The sequence below is a fragment of the Drosophila melanogaster genome, chromosome Y (assembly GCF_000001215.4).
Source record: "Drosophila melanogaster chromosome Y".
Classification (NCBI taxonomy): domain Eukaryota; kingdom Metazoa; phylum Arthropoda; class Insecta; order Diptera; family Drosophilidae; genus Drosophila; species Drosophila melanogaster.
In genome coordinates, this window is record NC_024512.1 from 88,785 (window position 1) to 110,667 (window position 21,883).

General features: G+C 44.0%; 1 protein-coding gene across 1 annotated transcript in view; it reads right to left on the bottom strand.

Moving 5' to 3' along the window:
• kl-5 (male fertility factor kl5) overlaps nucleotides 1-21,883 on the bottom strand; it is a gene marked incomplete at both ends in the record, with an annotated part of 115,237 nt that overhangs the window by 66,535 nt on the left and 26,819 nt on the right. The window contains 3 exon segments of the mRNA NM_001015499.4: nucleotides 10,525-13,332; nucleotides 13,379-13,830; nucleotides 13,887-14,717. Of these exon segments, the coding sequence (NP_001015499.4) occupies nucleotides 10,525-13,332; nucleotides 13,379-13,830; nucleotides 13,887-14,717 (4,091 nt within the window).

The window sequence follows — 21,883 nt, forward strand, 5'->3', positions numbered from 1 at the left end:
TCCCTCGGGCTCGCCTCCTTCGGGTTCTCCTCCTCCGGGTTCTTACCTTTTGCTCGGGCGCGTAGCCGCGAATCGCGTGACTCATGGCCCGCCGGCCTCCAGCCGATCGCATTCGCTTCTTCCCAAACACGGGCTTCCGGCGCGTCGTCGGTGTCCATCGGTGCGAGCCACATCCACGTCACCGACTGTTGGTGCCAAAGGCGCCCTCCCACCTCGATCGTGCGCACCGCCGACGTGTGCTTGCGGAATCTCACATGCCTGTTGTCTATCTCACCGTGGCCACTCCCCTTCCTGGGGTGGTGGGCGTGCGCCTGCACCGGCGTCGGCCGCTGTGGTGTCGGTGGCGGTAACTGCGATCCGGTGTTGTTGCCCACAGTGCTTCCTCTTCCTCCTGCAGCTGAGCGGCTGCTCGTGCCATGATACCACTATCTGCGGGAACCGCCGCAGGGTGGAGACTCGCGCCTCCATGAAACTCCTCATATCCACCGGGTTCTCGGTTGGCGGGGCGACTCCGAGGCCTATCCGCCCGTGACCCTGCGTAGCCCGCCTTCGGGTACGCCATCCGCACCTTGGCCATCCGCACGGTCTCGTCCTCGTCCGATGACACCACCTCGCCCCCGTCGTCGTCCTCCTCACTCTCTGAAGAGAGGGTTATGACCTCGACCGCGCCCTCCGTGTCCACTACCGGATGCTCGTCCTCCAGTTCGACATCCGGAATCTCCTCCGGGTCCTCCACACTCCCCGGGGATGGAGATCGCGACCCCCTGGGTGCCGCCAGGAGCTGGAGCTAGGAATCGGAATCCCTACTCCATATATCGCCCCGGGCTGTTCCCCGACGCCGGTCTCTCGTACCCCCGGGCGTGAACAATGTGTGCTGCCATGATGATCTCCATATTGAGAAGACGGACTCAAGCGCACCTTCCTTCTGCTCCTTGTGCCGTTATATCGTGGGCCCGTACCGGTAACGGATCTCTTCCCTTACGCATATTCGCAGCTGTGTGTGTTTCAACCGTTAACTCCCTGTCCCGCTCTCGCGCTCCAACGGGCCTTTTTTATTATTCGACTTACGGTTATAATCTTCTAAAGATACCACCTACAAGCCGTAGGTGGCATGCACGATTCATAAACTGCGTACTAAAACAAAAACCTCCGCGTGCTCTTCAGTCCTTGCTGTCTCACCGGGACTGCCAGTCAAGGTATGACTTCGGTGCGCAGGATGTGAGGACAAATCGCACTCCAATCCTTCATTGGAGTCCATGAGGGCTCCTGCTTCCTCTTCGCCCGCCACCACACGGGACGACTGTTTGAGCTTAGCCACCCACTCTGTTGGCCATCTCGTCTGATCGGACTTAATGATAAGGCTGTGACCCAGCTCCGATGCCTCACTGTTCGCCACCAGCCGCGAACAGGCCACTAGGGCTATACGGGGTACTTGCCAGCGACTTTAGCTGCTCCCTCTCCTCCTGGAGCAGTGCATTAGCTCATGTTCAGCTTTTTCTTCATGATCGACGTAGAACAAGCATTGGGCTGACTCTACGTGGCGGAACCTGAGTAGATAGGCCCGAAAGCAGCCATGGTCCGTGAGGAACTGGGTTAGGTTGTAGTCCAGGCATATGTGTTGACACTCTGCCAAGACCGTCAACTCAGGGATGAGCTGGTGTGACCACCTTCCCCGCCGCGACGTTTGCCATCTGTTCTGCCACTCACCCAGCATCCACACGTGTGCCTCTAGCCAGGAGGCGCCACCCCGCTTTAGGCTGAATGCCTTGATCTCCAGATCAATTGGTGGAAGGCCTGACAGTGCTAGCGCCGCGTCTTCGGATATGGTCCTGAAACCTCTGATGAGCCTGAGGGCCATGGACCGTAGCCCCGAGCGCGCTCTTTTCAGGTACGAACCCCTGTTAGTAGCCTTTGCTACCGCCACCAGCAGTTTCCTGGCCGGAGATCTTGGGCCACCGAAGTTGGGCATGAGTATAGCCAGCGAGGAGTCTGTGACTGCTGTCTTCTTGCTGGTATACTCTGTGGTCTATCATTACACCCAGATACTTTAGGGACTCTTGGGAGGTCATCTGTGTGCCATTGACGGAGACTAGCATATTCTCCACCTTCTTCCTGCTGCTTAGCAGGACTGTCTCGGTCTTGTGGGCCGCTATTGCTAGCCCGGCTTTCTCGAGCCAGTGGATGGCAGAACCAATCGTAGTGTTACATTTATCTTGCAACCCTGCGATTGTTTTGTCGACTGCGGTAATTGCCACATCGTCAGCAAAACAGTGCAGCTCTACTTCCATGGGCTTGTTAAAGGCGTTCTTTACGTCCAGGGTCACTATTGCGCAGTATTCCTTCCTGCCCCCAAGCCATCTATCACCAGCAAGAGCGGTCATGGCGATGTCACACACTGCCGAGAGAGCGTCCAGGGAACTCTTTCCTATCCGGAAGCCATATTGCTGGCTTCCTAGGCCGTTGGTGCTCTCGGTGATATCCTCTATTCGAGTATACAGGATACGTTCGAACAGTTTTCCAACTATATCCAGTAGGTATAGGGGTGGTAGCTGTTTACAGATTGTGCTGGACCCTTGCTTTTCGGCAACAGCACTAACTTCTGGCTTTTCCACCTTGTTGGGAAGATTCCCTCCAAAAGACATTGCTGTAGGGTGGCCCTAAAGATGCCAGGCTTACCCAGCGCCGCTGCTTTAATAACAGCTCCAGGAATACCATCTAGTCTAGAGTCTTTGTTTGGTTTGATGCGCTTGGCTGCCTCGACTACCTAATGATCTGTGGCACACGGGAAATCCGGGGCAGAGGCACTTCTGTAGGTCGCCATGTGGTCCGCTCTCTTCCTCAGCTTGTTGGTTACACGCTTGTAGGCGAGGCCCCAGATATCGCTGTCTATGCTATCCTGTAGCTCCTTGTACGACCACGTACGAGCGTTTCCTTCTGAAAGCCTCCAAAAGCTCCGCCTCTGGCTCGTTGCGCCGTTCTCCGAGCCCTGAGGCAGTCAGCCCGAAGTTGGCTTAGGGTGGCACTCCACCAGTACACGGGTGGTTTGCGCTGTGCCATCTTTTTTCTTGGCATGAATGCGTCGCAAAGTCTGCCCAGCCGCCATACTCTCTGCGTCCCCATTTGGGATTTCCAGGGAATTGATCTGATAGGCCACCATGTTCTCATCGATCTTCCTGGTGTCCCATGCTTGCCCGGCGGTTCTACTCTGCCGTCTCCAGGGCGGACCCTCCGGGGAAAAAATGGAGGAAATCAAAGCGTGGTCGCTCAGCGTTACGACATCATGGACCATCCAGTTGTTGTTATCAACAAGCCCTCTACTGACAAAGCTAAAGTCAATAAATGATGTACCCCTATCGTTGTTACACGTCGTTCAGCAGTACTAGGTCCAGCATTCCCATGACGTCTATCACTGCTCGGCCTCTGGTGTTGGATAATCTGCTTCGGGCCTCGCCCTCTCGCATGGTCGACAAGCGCCTCCAGGAACTCATCGAACTGGTCGGGGGTGTCGCTAGGCGAAGCTGCTAGTACATGCACGTGTTTTATCTTTGCATATGCGATTCCCCGCCACGGTGATGCAGCCAGTTCCTAAACTTTGAGAGAGCTGCAACACTTGATAGCTGCTCTGCCTGACTCGTCTAGGTTCATGGAGGATGGTCCAGTTCCAGTGCTGTAAGGTTCGGTTAGGAGCATGATGTCTACATTGCGCTCCGCTGCAGTCAGAGCCAGGAGACTCTGAGCTGCTGCCCAATGATTAACATTGAGCTGTATTACGCTAATATGGGCGTGCATTATGGTGGCTCTTGGCTTCTTTTAGGCTCGCTCTGTAAGTCGGGCACGCAAAGCCACCTGTCGGGTGCTTTCTGTTCACGTCGCTGCTGCAAATCAGGCACTTTGGTGCTGAAACACACCCCTTTGCCTTGTGACCACGCTCACCGCATCCAAGACAACAGTCTGCCCTGTCAGTCTCCTTGCAGGTTACTGCTCGATGACCGTAGCCGAGACACCTGTAGCATCTCGTGGGTCGGACGTCCTGGGTAATGCGACATCTTGACCATCCAACGGTTAAGATGCCCTGCTTTAGGACTGCTATCGCGTCGGTAGCGTTCAGCAGCACTGAGGCTATTTGCGTCCCGTCTTGCATTCTGCGAAGGCCCCTGACATCCTCTGGGTTCAACTGTATGCCCTGGATTGGGCGACCATGCAGCTGTGGAGCTCCTCTGCTGTCGTAGCCTCGTCCAGTCCGCTGCATGATAGCGCTATTCTTTGCGCTCCGCTTCAAGATCGCTCTTAAACTTGGGAACGCGTTCCGAGGCTGTTCCCTCTACTTCGAGCAGCAGCTCACCTTGCTGAGTTCTCCAGATTTTGCCGAGTTCGCTAAGGCTCGGGTCCTATCTTAGCTTCCTAAGCATCTCTGCGTACGAAGCCTCATCCGTCTTCTTAACGATCAGGGCCTCCGATTTTTTGAGCAGGCGCATAGGCCTGACCTTGGTCCACTGTGCACCCGTGCTAGCATTCTTGGCGACAGATGCGTAGCTGCCTGGCTTGGACTCATTTGGTCTGGGTGTCGCCTTTCCTTCACCGTTGCCACCCGTCGTGTTGTTCCTCGGCTTGGGCGCCTGGACATTGGGCTCCGGCGCAATGTGGGGAACCTTTTTGGTTGGCTTTTTTGGCTCGTCACGCGGTGCTCGATAGTTGCACCTTCATACAGCTCTATCGCCCTGTTGTTAAGGGCTGAGAGTTCAGAAGCTACGCCCTTTGTCTCTCTTGTGACGTGCCGTTGAGTCTCGAATGCGGATAGCATGATACTTATTTTGCCATTCATGGTGGTGAGAATTCCCTTCAGGTCCTTATTCTGGAGAGCCGTGGTCAGGTCCGAAGACCGATGCGGTGATCCAGCAGGGGACTTTGCTCACGCCTTTTGCGATGGCACGGCAATATTGTCCATCGTTTTCTGACTTCGCAGTCGGTAGTCAACAGTGGCCGGGGGCCTGCTTGCTCACCCTGAGTCGGGTTACCGACTAAATTAAATTAAATTAAATTTTGAATTGCGCGCCCAACTGTTGCAACACAGCACTGATCGCACCGTTGATCTGGCAACGCCTCTCTCTCCAGATCACCCACTGCGCCAAGTTGGCAGCGCTATCAGCTGTTCTATCCGCTGCGGGAAATCGCTAATTTGTATCTGTCTATTTACCTGCAACAGGCGTACATTCAGCTCGCGTGATGGCTGTGCCAAGATATGTCACGTCTCCACCGTGTGGTTCTGCCAGTTTGCCGCACATACCGGTCGACTCAACTCCGAAAATAACGAATGTTTCGCGCAGCGTTAACATAATACGTCCGTCTGCACGGCGATGTAGACTTCGTCTCCACTCCAACGGGCATGTGTGTGTGTGTGTGTTGGTGACTTCTGTTCCGTCTCGATACGATACAAGGTATCCCCCCTTAGTCACCAAAGGTGATTGTGTTTTTCTTTTTTTTTTTTTAAGGAAGTCTTCTGGCCCGCCGGCTCTCGCGCTCCCGGCTTCAGATCGCTGATGTGTGCCGTCTTCTCTCTCCTGATTGCGTTGTGTTCCAGGACGCAAATAACTGGTGATGTCAACTTTTTTATTGTGAAGCCGAAACCTTCGGCTGCCTTTGACAGGTGGTGCTCTTTGGCCCATACTGTGTCCCCACGGACACTGTTTCCGACTGTTTCCGGGTCATCTGTGGTCTGGTCGATGAACTCGGACTATGTCTTCCGCATGTCCTCGACCAAACCTTCCAGCTTAATCCCGAGCACAATTGCTATGGCGGGAATGTTATCCTTCTTTAAGCTGTACAGCCACGACTTTCCCATCTTGCTATAGTTTCCTTTTGCCCGGACAATCACGCTTGGGCGCCAGATGTGAGGAACTGATTTTCCATTTTTGCTCGCTACGGATTGCAGCGGCTAGCTCAGAGAGTTTGTGCGTTCGTCCCACCAAATTTATGATTTGTGTGATTGCCCGACCAAGAAAAAGCAAATGGTTCCTCCTTGCCTTCCTTGTCCTGTGTACTCCTTGACAACGGACGGCGATTCGGCCTGTCCGGAAATAGGATGTTATGGGGCAGGGTGTATAGTCCACGGGCGAGGCAAAGTAAGACCTTGGACCACCTGTACCGACCACTGACTCCACTGACCCTTTCAGGCACGACAGGTCCTTCTCCTACACTCCTAGGATCACTCTTCACTAGTGGTGCTCGTCCTTCCCTGTCTTGCGGGCCTCTTGCTGCCCGATGCTTCCTTTGTTTACTTCTTTCCGACTTGTCCGCGCGTTCTCACTATCTTCTTCCACGCGCGGTCTGGCTGACTGATCTTTGATCTGTGCTTGCGCCGACCCTTTATATAGCCGCAGGCCCGTTATTTCAATTTTTGCGCACGGCCCGCTCGGGTATAAGGTACACCTATTGTGCACGCACCGTTGCCGTTCCACCTCTTCGCCCTTGCCCAGCTGTAGTCCAAGGTCCAGAGCGGTACGGTTAGTTCACGGTCTCTCCGCTTTGCCCTGGCCGCCCTTGACTCTTACTGCATCGCGGCTGTTGCTAGCCCACTCCCCCACACGAGTTTTGTGGGGAGCTTAAAGACTCCTCACAACACTTATGCAAAGTTGTGTGTACGTGACAGCGAAGAAATTAAGAGGAGCGTGGAATGAGAGAACGCCCTCTATTATTGTTCTTTTTTATATTTTACAAGACGCTATTTTTATTGCTTATCCCGAATCCAACTTCTAAAATCTTAATCCTAATCCACTCAGCCTCGACCAGAAGCTTTTCTTGAGAATTTTCTTTAAGTTTCAAATATATTTAGTATAAACTGAAATTATTTCACAGCATTGTGAAATTGAAATTAGCTGACTGGTATTTGTTCGGATATTTATCGGGTATTCTGTATTTTAATTAATCATCGTGATCCGGAGTTCCTGCTAACCATTTCCAAACAGTGCCTAACTCATTTATTCCCCTTTTGTTCTAGTTCACATCAGCTGTGACAAAATTAATGCGATTAATTGGAGTATTCTCTAAGTCTTGCAAAAATATTTTGGTAAAAAGAAATTTGTTAGTAAAATTATTTTTTAATGGTAATTGAATATGATAAAGATCTTGGTAGTAATCTCTTAATATTCCTACTAAACTTTCTGGCGTATCATACGATTATATGTCGTGTCTAATCAAAAACTCTCAAAGACTCATGTATTTTATATTTCCCCGTTGTTTATAACAGTTATTATATAAAATCGGTTTACGGTCTCATGGATTACATTTTCAAACTACTTTCAGCAGAATGCTGTGTATTTGGATCTGATCTTGATTGTTTATTATTGTAATATTATTTTTTTTTGTTCAAGACAATACGTCAGAACGACGCAGAAACTTTCTATGAAAGAATACCATCTTTTCATTTCTACGTTCGGGTTTTTATATGAAATTGTAAAAGATAAATTTGATGTTCTGTTTGTATTCCTATACCAATTACTCCACATAAATAATTTCTCTGATTCTCAAAGTTGTTCGGTTTTATTTAAAGATTTAGATATTAAAGTAATTGGGTTATAATCCTGTGATAAAACCGCTTCGATAGTCTGTTCGTCAAAGTGAATAGTGTTATAATCTGGATGAACCTGAATTATCTGAATTAGATCTGCATAATGTTGAACAGATTATTATATCATCCATATAAACATGGCCAGTTTCTTCGACTTGTTCTCTATTGTTGTTCAAATATTGTTAATATAAGTTGGCAAGTCCTTTTTATTTTCATAAATTCCCTTTTTGATGTAGCAGGATGTGGCTCGTGTGTAAATTAATATTTTTAGTTCTTTTTGTTTTTTTTTTTTTTTTTTTGTCTTTTCTGGTTATATGAGGCATTCCCCTGTAGGGATATGATCTAAAAATGATCTTCATCAATGTTATTTATTCTCATTCCTTTCTGGGGTAGTTGACTCACGGTCCCACGTTCATTTTTTTGTACTAGAAATATATTAAAATTATTTCTTGGCGAAAAATTATGATAATTCGGTTTCTTTATTATTTTACCCGGTCTATAATTATTACTCTGACGATTGTAGTAATTGTTTGCACGATTTTCATACCTTATATGACTATCTACCTGCATTGGTTCTGGGTTGTACCTTAGAATTGTTATTTAAAATTAAAAAATTTTATTTTCTCCAAAGTTCTCGTTTGCCGGCCAATTAATATTCTGATTATTGTTCTGGTTATTATTCCGAATGTTATTCATTCTAATTGATATATTATTGTTTTGCTTCCCTGATTTTTATTTTCATTCCTAAATCCATAATACCTATTTGCAATTTGGGCTCGAAAGTTGTAAGACTCTAGCTTCTGACACTTTGACAGAACATTTGGCAAGTCTGGTGGGCTTAGAGAAAAGAGTGTTTTTGAGATTGAATCGTTCAATCCAGAAATAAAAATTTTAAGAGCGTTGCTCCTTATTGTTTTATTAGTTTCTTTTGTCATTTCACTGCCTTTTCCATATATCATTATAATAATTATTTATGCGTAAAATTATTATAACTCTGTCTGTTATTATTATACCCCCTTTTATAATTATTACTCTGATGATAGAAATTATTATTCAGATTATAAATTATCGAACTATCTACCTACCTAGAATTGTTATTTAAATTCCACTTATTATTTTGCCGCAAGATCCCGTTTGGCGACCAATTTTTATTCTGATTATACCAGAGCATTTGGCAAGTCTGGTGGGTTTAGGGAAAAGGGTGTTTCTGAGATTGGACCGTTCAATCCAGAAATAAAAATTCTAAGAGCGTTACTCCTAGTTGTGTTTTTCGTTTCCTTAGTTATTTCTCTGTCTTTTCCATATGTCATATAGTTTTATTTATAAGTAATGCCATTTTCTTGTTTACTTCGTTGTAGAATTCTGTAATGCTTAAGCGTCGAAGGATGCTTAATTCTGATTCGAGAATATAGGTATAAATTGCACCATGGGTAGTTAGAGCAGCATGTGCTGCTCCCATTATTTTATTACGTAGAATTGTTAAAGCAATAAAATATTGTTCGATTTGATTTTTATATAGACTCATGACAGTTTCTGCCGCTTCTCTCCAGCCTACGTATTGGGTTATTTCACCTGTGAACTATGGTAAAGATTTAACTTCCTCTAGGGTAGTTTCGCATTTTACTTCACTACACTTCTGTTCTGCTAGCGTTTAACTGCCGATCTACCCCTTCAATTTTTCTGGTCATTTATTAATCGGTTAATTAATTCCATTGTCACATGGGTATCAGTGGATATCCCGCCCGCAGAAAAGGTTGGTGCTGAACCTCTTGTTGCCATTGTTAAATTTAAATTTTCAAAACAATTTATTAAATTTTCCATATTGTTTTCTGTAATTAATTGTTAAAATTAATTTTGTAATGTTTAATTTTAAAACTTTTATAGTATACTCTGTATCTAATTCTTATTTGATTTACTTTTTTTTAAAGACCTTATGTAATTTTCGCTCACGATACTTTCCGTTGGAGTCTTCTTCCGCTTAGTTGTGCAGATTACTTTCTGTTGGGGTCTTCCTTCAGGTTAATTGTCCTGGTTATTATCCGTTTGATCTTCCTTCAATTTTTTTTGTAAATAGTTGTAGGAAGGGATATTAAATTCTTTATTGGATTATTGCATTAATTAAAGTCCACTTACGTTTTTCCGCGATCACTGTCAAAATAGTTAGATGTCGTTCGATTTTGATTTTTACATTAAAAATATGAGTTGTTGTCCGTGCGAGTTTCGTTTAATATTTAACTTATTATCGTTTATATTTTTTTTTAGAACTTTTGAAGTACACCGCCATACGTTGGGCGCCAATTAAAATTGTTACTGTTTAATTATTTAAAAAATCATTTTTATTTTGTTACAATTTAATATTGTTTTGGAAATAAACTTTTTCACTTATACTATTACAAAAATCTTTTTATTGCTTATCCTTAATTTGAAACTGTTCACGATCTCATCCCGAATCAGACTGAACTTCTAAATCTTAATCTTGATCCAATTAACCTCGGAAGCTTTTGATTCGAACTTTTTGAACTTACAGTTATGTCTAGGATAAAAACTTTATGCTGAAGTGATTTCCAAGCATTGTGAAATTGAAATTTGCTGATTGATGCAGTTTGATTGAAGCGCATTAAGTTGATCATGGCTTGGTCTCCAAGTGGAGGTTGTGTTAACTTTAATTTTGGTTATTTATCAGGTGGCTAAGTGTTGGCGACAAAAACAAGGGCAAAGGCAGTGTTGGCGACAAAAAAAGGGTAAGGGCAGCCTAAGTGTTGGCGACAAATATAAGAACAAAGGAAACGCTGTGGAGATTCGAGTTAGAAATTTGTTTATCAACTGGGGCAGAGTGCTATATTTACGGGTTGGATAACTTGCATGTTATTGGTTAATCGTGATTATTCGCTTTCAGACAACGATATAGGATTCCAAACTGATAGAATCCAAAGAAGCTTATGCCATGTAAAATATCTTACCCTAAGAGCTCCGGCAACGACAAGAACCGATTTGATTGCTCGTAGACCCCAGTCATAATGATCTTGCTTTGATAATAACTCCTTGCATAGGGTGTATAGTGTTATAAATTTTCGAGCCAGCAAACGGGCTTCTTGAAATCCTTCGGCCACCAACATGATTTCGCTAATTAAGGCAAAGTCGGGAACAACCATTGCACAAGGTCGGTATAAGGCTTTAAGGTTTTCAGGCAACTCCGCTCGCCCTGCATATCCTGGATTCATAGTTATAAAAACTCCAACGGTTGTGCGCAAAGCAATATGCTCTCCTAAAAAACTGAAGGTTTGCTTTTTGCTCTTTATGGCATCCTGAATACACTTAACCTGAACAGCAACAACAGATAATACCTCTACTGAAATACGGTTAAACTCGTCAAAGCAGCCCCAAGCACCTGTTTGAGCCAACCCCTTGTGGATATCTCCAATGGACTTGTAATCCATTTGTTCTGAGCAGTTAAACACGTAAACCATCATACCCAAAGCTCGCCCAAGATCTTTAGTGGTTTCCGTTTTTCCTGTTCCAGCGGGTCCCGCTGGAGCCCCTCCCATTACCAGGTGCAGTGACTGCGTTAAAGTTATATAGCAACGATCTGTGAGTGGCGTGATTACAAGACGGGGTGTATTTCCAAGATATTCGTAGTCGTAACGGAACTGAGCATCACAAATGTTAGCGAAACAATCATCTATCTTCGGATCCCACCGATGTCTTAATTGGCTTTGCCACTGGAAGGCTGTTTGCACTTCAACCTTTTTCGCTATAATAGTTCCAACAACATCACGACTGTGCACATCTATTGTACATATAGTCATTATTTTCTGTCGCTCGGCAGCTGTTAGGTCACCTAAAAGTAAAATTATTAAGTTGTTTAGCTGGGTAATTTGTTTTTTATTATAGTCCTTCAATGCATTTTCATAGCGCTGTTGAACCTTAGCAAAAGCATCGTTTGTTTCAGTAGTCCACATGATTTGGGTGCCGACAAGAGCTGGCTGCGCAGGCCACTCGAATATCCACACATGTCGGGGCTTATGGTCATAAAATGTTAAGGAGCGCTTTAGCTGATCCCTTAGGGTATCACGCATCTTATCAGTTATTCTATTGAGCCACACCTCAACCTTCCCACTGCAATCGCAATTTTCGAGGAAGGGTACATATTCCTCCAGCTCTTTAGCAACCATACCGGCTGCATTTTTAGATCCGGAAATGAGATTTAATTTTCCCATCGAGTCGTAAAGTTTGGTAAGGTGCCGTGCAACAAGAGCAGGATTGTTTCCGTTCGACAATATATCAAGAAGATCAGCTGATGAAACAAAATAGAATCGAGGATATGATAAGCGCTTTGTTTCCAAATAATCATTTAAAGCTTTTTCACATAGTAATAGCATTTTAAGTAGTATTTCCAAGTGTTCATAGAGTTTACTGCCAGATCGGTTTGTTGACCTCACTACATTGCGGTCCGCGTTCATCTGAGCAAGTAGCGCCTTAAACTCTTTATCAATGTAATCAAAACGTCTCGAGTCTTCTGGTAGCTGTGATCGAATATCTTCTGAGCCAATGAAAATACTCTCCAAGTATTGCCACTTACGTTGCACTTCAAACCACGAACCTATAATCTGGTCTGCATTGGAAAGTCTATTTTGCCATAGTCGAACTTCGTGTTCGAAGAATGCAATATACTTTGAAGATGCCATATTTTGTAACTGACCTTGATGATCCTCTAAAGTCTCGATTAACTCCTCAGATGCCTTTAAAAGTTTAATACTAGTGCGGTCATGAATATCTGTACCAAACTCCATTGTGCCCCAAGCAGTTGCTATATCTCGGAGCTGTTTTTCCATAGCCATCTCTTTTACCGATTTATCGACAATATTTTTTACTTCTTCCTCATATTCGTGTAAATTAAGATCAATCAAGTCTTTCAAAGTCGTAGAGTCGTCCATACTAAACTTTACTTTCGTGGTCTGCATAAGTTCTATCCAGTGACGGTCACGTATCGCAGGATTTTGTAGCTCAGTGACGGCTCGCAATGATGTCATAAGGTTCTTGAGGGAAGCCTCCATAAAAATAAATGGTTCCCAAGTTCGCATAGCTTTATCAAGGCCCCTTAGTTCGCGACCAAACTTTTTACACTCTTGGTCCATGTTTTCAATGTCTATTTTCTTCCAAGGAGTCTTTTTCCAGTCATTAATTGTGGACTGTATTGTTATTGCAAAATCCCACATTATTTTAACGAGCTTAAGGTCAAACCTGCAAAGTTCGATTTTCACAGGATCTGGACCTTGTAATTCAAACAGGACGGCGGACTCGGCTAAGCTCCTTTGACGTTCTTCAAGCGCCACTAATTCCAAGTCTGACTCGTCGATAAGTTCGTAGCAGCTTAAGCACGGTACAAAGAAGAATTTTTTCGACAGAAACTTTTTTCTATATGTATTGGCCATGTTGTCGCAAAGCAGAATTCGTTTTTCAATTAAATCTACTTGATAGCTTTGTATGGGTGCAATTAGTTGTTTTGTTGTAGCTGCAAGTCGCTTTACTTTCATCCAGGCATCTGGCAGCTCATTAATCTGCGCTAACTCAGTGTCTTTGAACTCGTAATTGTATTGCCGAAGTAAGTCAATAATTTCCTTAAGTGGATCAAACATTGAGTCATAAATACATTGTTTTTCGTTAATTTGATTTAAAACGGATAAAATTTTGACTAACCCCTCAAAATCGTCCTTTTGCAATTCTATCTTGAGAACTATATTGGCCTCATCCACAAAGTCTTGAAGTTCCTATAACTAAAGATATGAAAAATTGAAAACAAAGAAAATAAATTACCTTCAGGGAATTCTTAACACGGTTAATTAAATCCAATTTAAAAAGGCTAATCCATTGTCCAACTTGACTTAGGACGGCTACCTTAAAGCCAGTCATATTCAAGCGCAAAAACACAAAAAAATCTTCATAGGTTTCCCAGGTTCGTATTTGATCTTGTAACTCAATGAACTTATCCAACTGTTCCTTATAGACAGAAAGTGGGGGATATTCCAATCCTAAAAGCTTAACCCCTGAGCTACCTTCCAGGTCAGCCTCTGCGTCACGTTCGTCTAGGGTTAAATTACGACCAAATTTTTTTACTTCAGATAAATACGTTGATTTGTCCCAAATCCACAAACTAGAAAATTCCATAAATCCTTTGCCATGGACACGCACCGCCTGAAGGGCGAGCTTTATTTTGTTCATAATTTCAACGCGCTGCTTATCTAGCTCAGATTTGTCCTGCAGCTCATCTATTAACAATTTAAAATACAGATAAAATACATTATTCAAATATCAAGTAACATACCATAGAAGCTGTAAGGATTCATGTTGGTGACTTCTGTGGGATCCTGTGCTACTCGTTTTAAAAGACTCATCATATTGTTCATGTCGTCCAATATAGTCTCAATAAAGAATGCAAATCCGGTCTTAGAAGATGTGTCAAGATTTCGAAAGTAAACTACGTTTGGCTCTTGCAGTTCCATGAATATTTCAAAGATCGGCGTATTGTTCTCATACCGATTGTCCACCTCCATTCGTAGGTAGGTGCTGCTGGTTATAACAGAATCCACAAGATTTTCGGCAATTATTTCGTCAACATAAATTTCATACTCGCGGAAAAGTGCGCGCTCTTCCTGGCTTAATCCTTTGAGAAGCTCATACCTATGAAATGGTGTTATGATCTCCTCTTCACTTTCCGATTGTTCCTCCTCAAACTCTTCTAAATCATCTTCTTCATCAATGACCTCTCTCTTTTTCTTAAATTTGACACTTGTCATCACAGACAGGCTTATAATTGGGGGCCAAATCCCATCGCTTTCTTCATCCTCCTCCCCATGTTCACCAGGAGGTAAGCTATACCGACGAGGAATATCAAAAAATAGCTTTAAATTTACGTACATTAGAAGATCAATAAGACGCTGTGTGTCTGCTGCGTTTGCAGCTCTTATGCTCAAAATAGGTTCACGCGGATCAGTGTGAAGAAGAAGTGCTGGATTCAAGTCCTTGCGTTGGAAAAGGGGAACTTTTCCCCAAGATCGAATGCTCTCCTTAATGGCTTCTAGATTTTCTTGAGCAGCTACTAAGCGATCATGTAAGTATTTCACCATTTTGAAAATCATAACAATAAACCGTTGGCCTGAAAATAAATACTAAATTAAAGTGAGATATAAATTTGTATGTATTGCATCAAGCCAGTATTTAGTTTATGACAACGTAATTCATTGTATTGGGATTTATGGTTTGGACATGCTCAATCATTAATACTCAAGATAAAGGCAAATATGCCTTCGTTCCACGAAGTACAGGCTTGTTGCATCACAATATATGCAGTTCAGAATTGCAAGTGCCGTTGCCGATGAATTGTTTAATTTTAATTTTAAATTTAAAAGAGCTAGTAATCATAAAAACTCTATGTTCTGAAAGGAGTTTGCTTCACTTTTAACTCCAAATCTAGAGCCGATGCCGATGAATGGTTTAATTTTAATTTTAATCTTAAAAGAGCTAGTAATCTTGCAAATTCTAGGTTCTGAAAGGAGTTTGCTCCACTGTTAGTTCTACATCTCTATCCATATGGATATTTTGTATTAAAAAAAAACTAGATTTCTTGTGAATGTCTTATAAAGCTTTATTTTTTATGGTTCTGTGAAATAGATGAATTGACTGGTTTGGGTGGCGTAAATAATACGTTGCCAAAAATATCTATCAAAATCCCAAAAAAATATTAAATTTCGCGTTTGCATTCACGCTAGCTGAGTATCGGGTTTCTGATAGTCGAAGAACTCGACTATAGCATTCTCTCTTATTTTTCTCTACGGTTGTCACTACGTCGCGATTCATTTCTAGGTGAATCCGTTACGTTTATTTGTCGCAGCACGCTTAATTAAAATACGCTTAATTAGAATAAACCGAAAACTATCGACGAGTCCAGCCGAGAAGTTAAAGTGTGCACTAACGTCGTTCGTATATTCGTATATTTATTCTTGATCAGGATCACTGTCGAGATCTCAGAAACTATAATATCTAAAATGTTGAGATACAGCATACAGATTCTAGAGACAAAGGCGCAGCGCAAGTTTGTTGACCCATGTTGCCCACTGTAACCACCACAAACCGCACAAAACTTCCCCGCCCTTTTAATAAAACTTTTAATAAATGTGTTGATATTTTTTCACATTTATATTAGTCTTGTAAATTTCTATCGACGCTCACTCCTCCTGAAAATCCGGTCACGCCCACGCTTTGGAACACTTATTAAATTTTTTCTCATTTTATTCCACAATATATTTTGATATCCCGAAAAATGATAGAATTTCGACTACAGCGTTCTCTCTTTATTTTCAAATGTGTCAAATTGATAAAGAAAGTTTACGGAACTCTTGAAAAATGGGTTATTTTACTTGGCGTGTGAACTGTAGATTTTCACAAAGATTTTCATTAGTGTGTGAGGCACAACAGAAGTTCTAAAATTCGGTTATAGTAAAGCTTAACACCAATATAGGCGTATTGTTCATCAACACAAATTTCGAATAAATATCTATGCAATTAACGAAATGTTTGGCTTCGGATGAGTAAATGTCTAACGTGAAATTTTCAGGCAATGTTCTGGTTTGGGTGTAGTCTTCATTGTGTTACGTGGCTGTGTTTTTGTCAGATAGTAAATACTGCATTCATTTATTATAACTCTTAATCGCTGAGTAAAAGGGTATTCTGCATACTGTATACAAAGGATTAGATTGCGCTAATTACGCTGTTTTCTCAAATTAAGCGCTGAACCGGGGGCCCCCGAGTAAACTCTGAGATACCAATTCGCTTGCATACTTGTTGGGTAATGCAACCCCCTTTGGTTAAGGGGATCTTTTTAGCTTATGCAACCACAGCCACCATGAAACTTACAAGGGGGCCTACCTCTCATAAGCGGGCTTGGTTAAACGTGCCGTCGATGCTTATCCCATGGTACCGATTAGGGCTCGGTGGGACCCCCTTTCGGCTACGACAAGACCGGACTTTGGCTCACCTTATGTTTTACCAGATTTGGTAACAATTTGACACAAAGATCAAGAAGGAGGCTCTATGTTGGAAGCAGAAATACGAGAAATCCAAAAGGCAAGGCAAAAAAAACGGAGCTCGAAAATAAGTTGACTGAAGGTTATATGGTACCGTCCTAAGTTTCAACGGTCAAGAGGTTTGGCAGATACTCCGTTCGGAAAGCATGTTCAGGATGATTGATCATATGGGACAGATGATTCAGGACTCGAGAAGAAGTCCATACAATCAAAAACTGCACCCCGACACCGGGTCGCCAACTATCAACAGAAAGCTCATGCGTCAGGGAACTTCACGCAGGCGTTCTAGCGCATAGCGAGTCACAACCAAGCGAGTTACACCCGCTTACCCGCGTGGATGAGGGAATCATCATCATCAATAATTGGCCAGCCAGGGTCACGGTGGACAATGGAACAGAAGTCTATCTACGTGGTACACATCTGATTACCTTCAACGATCGCGTCGTGATAAATGACACCAGTTCCCCATCATTGAATATCACTTTCAACAAAGATATTCTGAGTCTCCCCTATCTTCACCAGCTGAGAGAAAGTAACTTGGAGTTCATCAAAGAGTTCGGGAGATAAATTGATGCTAATCATTCACATCAAGAGCGATTTGTTGTGCATTGTTTTGTATTGGCATCACCTGTCTACGGTTCATCGGAGAGCGGAGATCTGCAATCCAATTAAACGGGATGATCGCCGAATTCGGACCAGCCGAGGACGACCGTAATCTTGAAGCGCGAGTAGTTAACACAAGCCAACGAACTAGAACAGTTGGCTCAGTGCATGAAACATAATATCAAAGTGCTGACCCAGCATTGGGCCAGAAACCTGTGCGCAGCCGGCAAGCACAGCATATTTGCGTGGCCGCTGCAAGTCTTTGTTAGCTTTAAGAATTATTTTAAGCTTCAGTTTGAATTTGCAGTTGTCTGAATAAAGAGCAACAGCTCATCAACTCCGACTAAGCGTCGTAAAATATATTCTTATTACTTACTCTGCCAGATTACAAGGCAAAAAGAGAAGTTCCTCTCAACATAAATAACAATCTTCTGCTCCCCGGACTCACCAGAGCAGCCAACAAGGAAGCCCTTCACCTCTGGAAGATGCCTGACGACGACGATCGCAAGACGGTGCGATCCATCTTTAATTAATTTGTACATACATATGTATATGCATTGAGTTGATAATATATGTTTGTACATACATGCATAATATAATTGCTTACATATAGTTGTATGGCAATTTAATTTTTACGCGTTATAAACGTTTATCATAATTTCACAATTTCGACCTGAAATCTTCAGGGCCACCTTCCAGCAATGCCTTCTGGACGGAATCTTCCCAACAAGGTGGAAAAGCCAGAAGCTAGTCCTGTTGCCGAAAGACCAGCACATGCTGCAAACAGCTACCGCCCCTATGCCTACTGGATATAGTAGGAAAACTGTTTGAACGTATCCTGTATACCAGAATAGAGGCAATCACCGAGAGCATCAACGGCCTGGGAAGCCATCAGTATGGCTTCCGGAAAGGAAAGGGCACTCTGGAGGCTCTTTCGGCCGTTAGTAACATCGCCAAGACCGCTCTTTCTGGTGATAGATGGTTAGGGGGCAGGAAGGAATACTGCGGCAGGAAGGAATAGTGACTCTGGACGTGAGGAACGCTTTCAACACCGCCAGATGGCCCGTAATCGGCGCATCCATGAACCGTATGAAGATCCCGGAGTACCTAAGGATAGTCGTTGGCAGCTACTTTAGGGACCGGGTCCTATGGTACGATACGGAAGATGGCCCAAAAAGATACCAAGTTTCGGCAGGTGTTCCCCAAAGATCGGTACTTGGACCAATCCTATGGAACATTATGTACGATGGGATCTTGGGCATCAACAGGCCCGTAGGAGTAGAGCTGCACTGTTTTGCTGATGATGTGGAAATCACAGCTGTCTCGAAAACAATCGCAGGGTTGGAAGACAAATGCAACTCTACGATCGGTGCTGCCATCCTCTGGCTCGAGAAAGCCGGGCTAGCAATAGCGGCTCACAAGACCGAAGCAGTCCTACTAAGCAGCAGGAAAAAGGTGGAGAACATGCTGGTTTCCGTCAAATATACACAGGTGACCTCTGAAGAGTCCGGCGAGGCTTATGCCCAACGACGGAGGCCCAAGACACCCGGTCAGGAAACTGCTGGTGTCAGTAGCAAAGGCTTCGCTGCTATTCGCTGCACCAGTCTGGAGCAATGAAACTTGCAGGGTCTCATACCTGAAAGGAGCTCGTTCGGTGCTACGGTCAATGGCCCTCAGGCTCATTAGAGGATTCAGGACCATATCCGAAGACGCGGCGCTAGCGCTGGCAGGACTGCCGCCGGTTGATCTGGAGATCAAGGCTCTCAGCCTAACGCGGAGTGGCGCTTCCAGGCAAGAGGCACACGAGTGGCTATTAGGTGAATGGCAGAGCAGATGGCAAACGTCGCGACGGGGGAGGTGGACTTACCAGCTCATCCCAGAGATGACGGTTTGGGCAGAGTGCCAACACAAATGCTTGGACTACCACCTAACCCAGTTCCTCACGGACCATGGCTGCTTCCGGGCCTATCTACTCCGGTTCCGTCACGTAGCCCAATGTTAGCCCAATGCTTGTTCTGCGTCGACGGTGAAGAAACAGCAGAACATGTGCTAATGCACTGCTCCAGGTTCACGGCGGAGAGAGAGCAGCTAAAGACGCTGTCAGGTACCCCGTTCAGCCCTAGTGGCTTGTTCGCGGCTATGCTAGCGAACAGCGGGGCTTGGGAGCGGGTACACAGCATTATCATTAAAAGATGAAGCGTGTCCGATCAGACGAGATGGCCAACAGAGTGGATGTCTAAGCCCAAACTGGTGTCCTGGGTGACGGCGGGCGAAGAATTCATCCTCAGCGTCCCCGGCTCGTCGTAAAAGGCGACTAAAGGGTGGATGGAGGAGCCCCCATGGACTACACTGAAGGGAGGGAGTGCGACCTGGCCTCACATCCTGCTCACCGAAGTCATACCTTGACTGGCAGTCCCGGTGAGGGAGCAAGGACTGTAGAGCACGCGGAGGTTTTTGTTTTAGTACGTAGGCATAATTCCAATAGGGCTTATGAATCGTGCATGCCACCTACGGACGGTAGGTGGTATCTTTAGTAGATTTTAATTTTCCTACCGTAAGTCAAATAATAAAAAAAAAAAAAAAAAAACCTGCCCATTTGCTCTGCTGGCATCTGTAGCTATTGAAAACAACTCAATCCTGTTTGTTGAACAAAACTCACGGAACTTGTTGCTGAAAAAGCTTCTGCCTAGATTCACTATGATGCGACTGGGAGCTCTAAGGAAAAATATACTTGACTTTTCTATAGAATCTGGATGAATCGGTATTTTATAAAATCCGCTGACCATGTCTAAAACAAATGGAAAAATATTTACCACACCGCAAACGATCTATTTCATCCAAAATCAGTAGCAATGGGCGCCCTTGAACACTTTTATTTTTATTATTTAATTTATCCTTTATTAAATAACATTCGGCGCCCGAATCGAAAAGGAATGGAAAGGGACCACCCAATTGAAAGAACAGTCCACTTGGCTCACTTAGTTTCGCACACGTCAACTCGCTTTTCGATGTATTTGTTGTGGCCTTTGGGACACACAGACGCCACATGTCCCATTTCGTCGCATTTAAAACATTTTATGTTCGAACGATCTTTTAACCCAGGCGTGTTGCTACCGCTGTAGCTTCTTCCTTTTGTATTTGTTGTACCTTATTTAGCTATACCTTGTACCTTATAGCTTTCCGACAAAATAGGGAACGTGGTCTGCAATTGCATTCTTTAACTTATTTCTCTGGCGTAAGCTTGCAGTTGTTGCTGAAGTTCAATACGCGTGGCCACATTGGTCGTAAACACCCAACGCAACAAATTATTATCGATTGGTACCATGTGAGCCAACGCTACCGATACGGCAATCTCCTCCAAATCCTTGGCCTTCCACTTAGACAGCAACAAGGTGACAATGCGACTTCCATACTGGACAAAGCTCTCTCCAGGTTTTGGACGTCCGTTCAAAACGTTCATCAAAATAGCAGCCGACGTCTCAATTCCTACGAATCGCTGTATGAACAGTTCTTTAAACTGCGGCCACGTGATGCCAGTGAACCATATCTGCAACAGCCATTACGATGCACTACCTTCTAATGCTTTGCTTAACGCTATTACGAATGCACTGCCTACAAGCGCATTATCTGCAGAGATTAAATCCACGGTGGTGCACCATGCAGATGGATCTGTTCCAGCGCTGTCAACGCAGAATTTTGGCAGTGTGACGTGTAAGGACTTTTCATTTGACGCCGATGCTCTCGGTGCGTGCATGGTTCTTATTATTTCCATGAGGTTACGGTTCTGTGCCTCCAACGCAGCCATATACTGATCAGATCTGGTCTCTTGTGGCGAAGGCGATCACACTTCTGATGTCGGCGAGATAGGAGTCTCATCCATTTCGTTTATTCACTTCGCGATTTTGTGCGTCAGCGCAGCAAGTTCCAATCGACGTCAGTAGTCAAACTTCACTGAAGGGATCTTCATTAATTAAATTGTGTCACAAAGTTGCGACACTTCTTTGGTGGCATTGACTTTGGGTTGTGTCGTATTGCATTCACTATGTTTGGGTTATTTAGTTTTGTTATTTAACTCTCCCTCCTCAAATTCCTGCTTGTCCTCAAGTACGTTTCAGAAATATGGGATATTGTTGAATTCTGGCTGAATTGAGTTTGTGATATTAGTTTTCTTGATTTGGTTATTTAAATTTTTAAGTGGTTCCTGTTGAATTTGTAGTGTTATGTTTTCCTTTTTCCGTATAAATATTTTAGACAATATTGTTAAAATTATCGTCCGATTCATAATTGAGTGTGTTTTGATTTCTTCCAGGTGTTTTTAATATTTAGGGCTTGTAGTGATTCTAACGATAGGATTTGGAACCGTTCCGCTTCTATTGGGGACATCTGAATTATCGGTATTGTTTTCTCCTTGTTAGTGAATTCCTTTTTATCTATTAGTATTGTGTCGTTCCAATGCAGTAGATAGGTTCCATTTAATTGTTGTGTTGTGTTGTCGTGTTGTATAGTTCCATTGAAGTTGTTTAGGAGTATTAGACTGTTGTCAATTTCCTCAACTCCTTGGATGTGCTCTGCGTTGGCGTAGTCACACAGCGATGCTTTTCCCTGAACTAATTTTGTGATACATTTAGATTTGCTT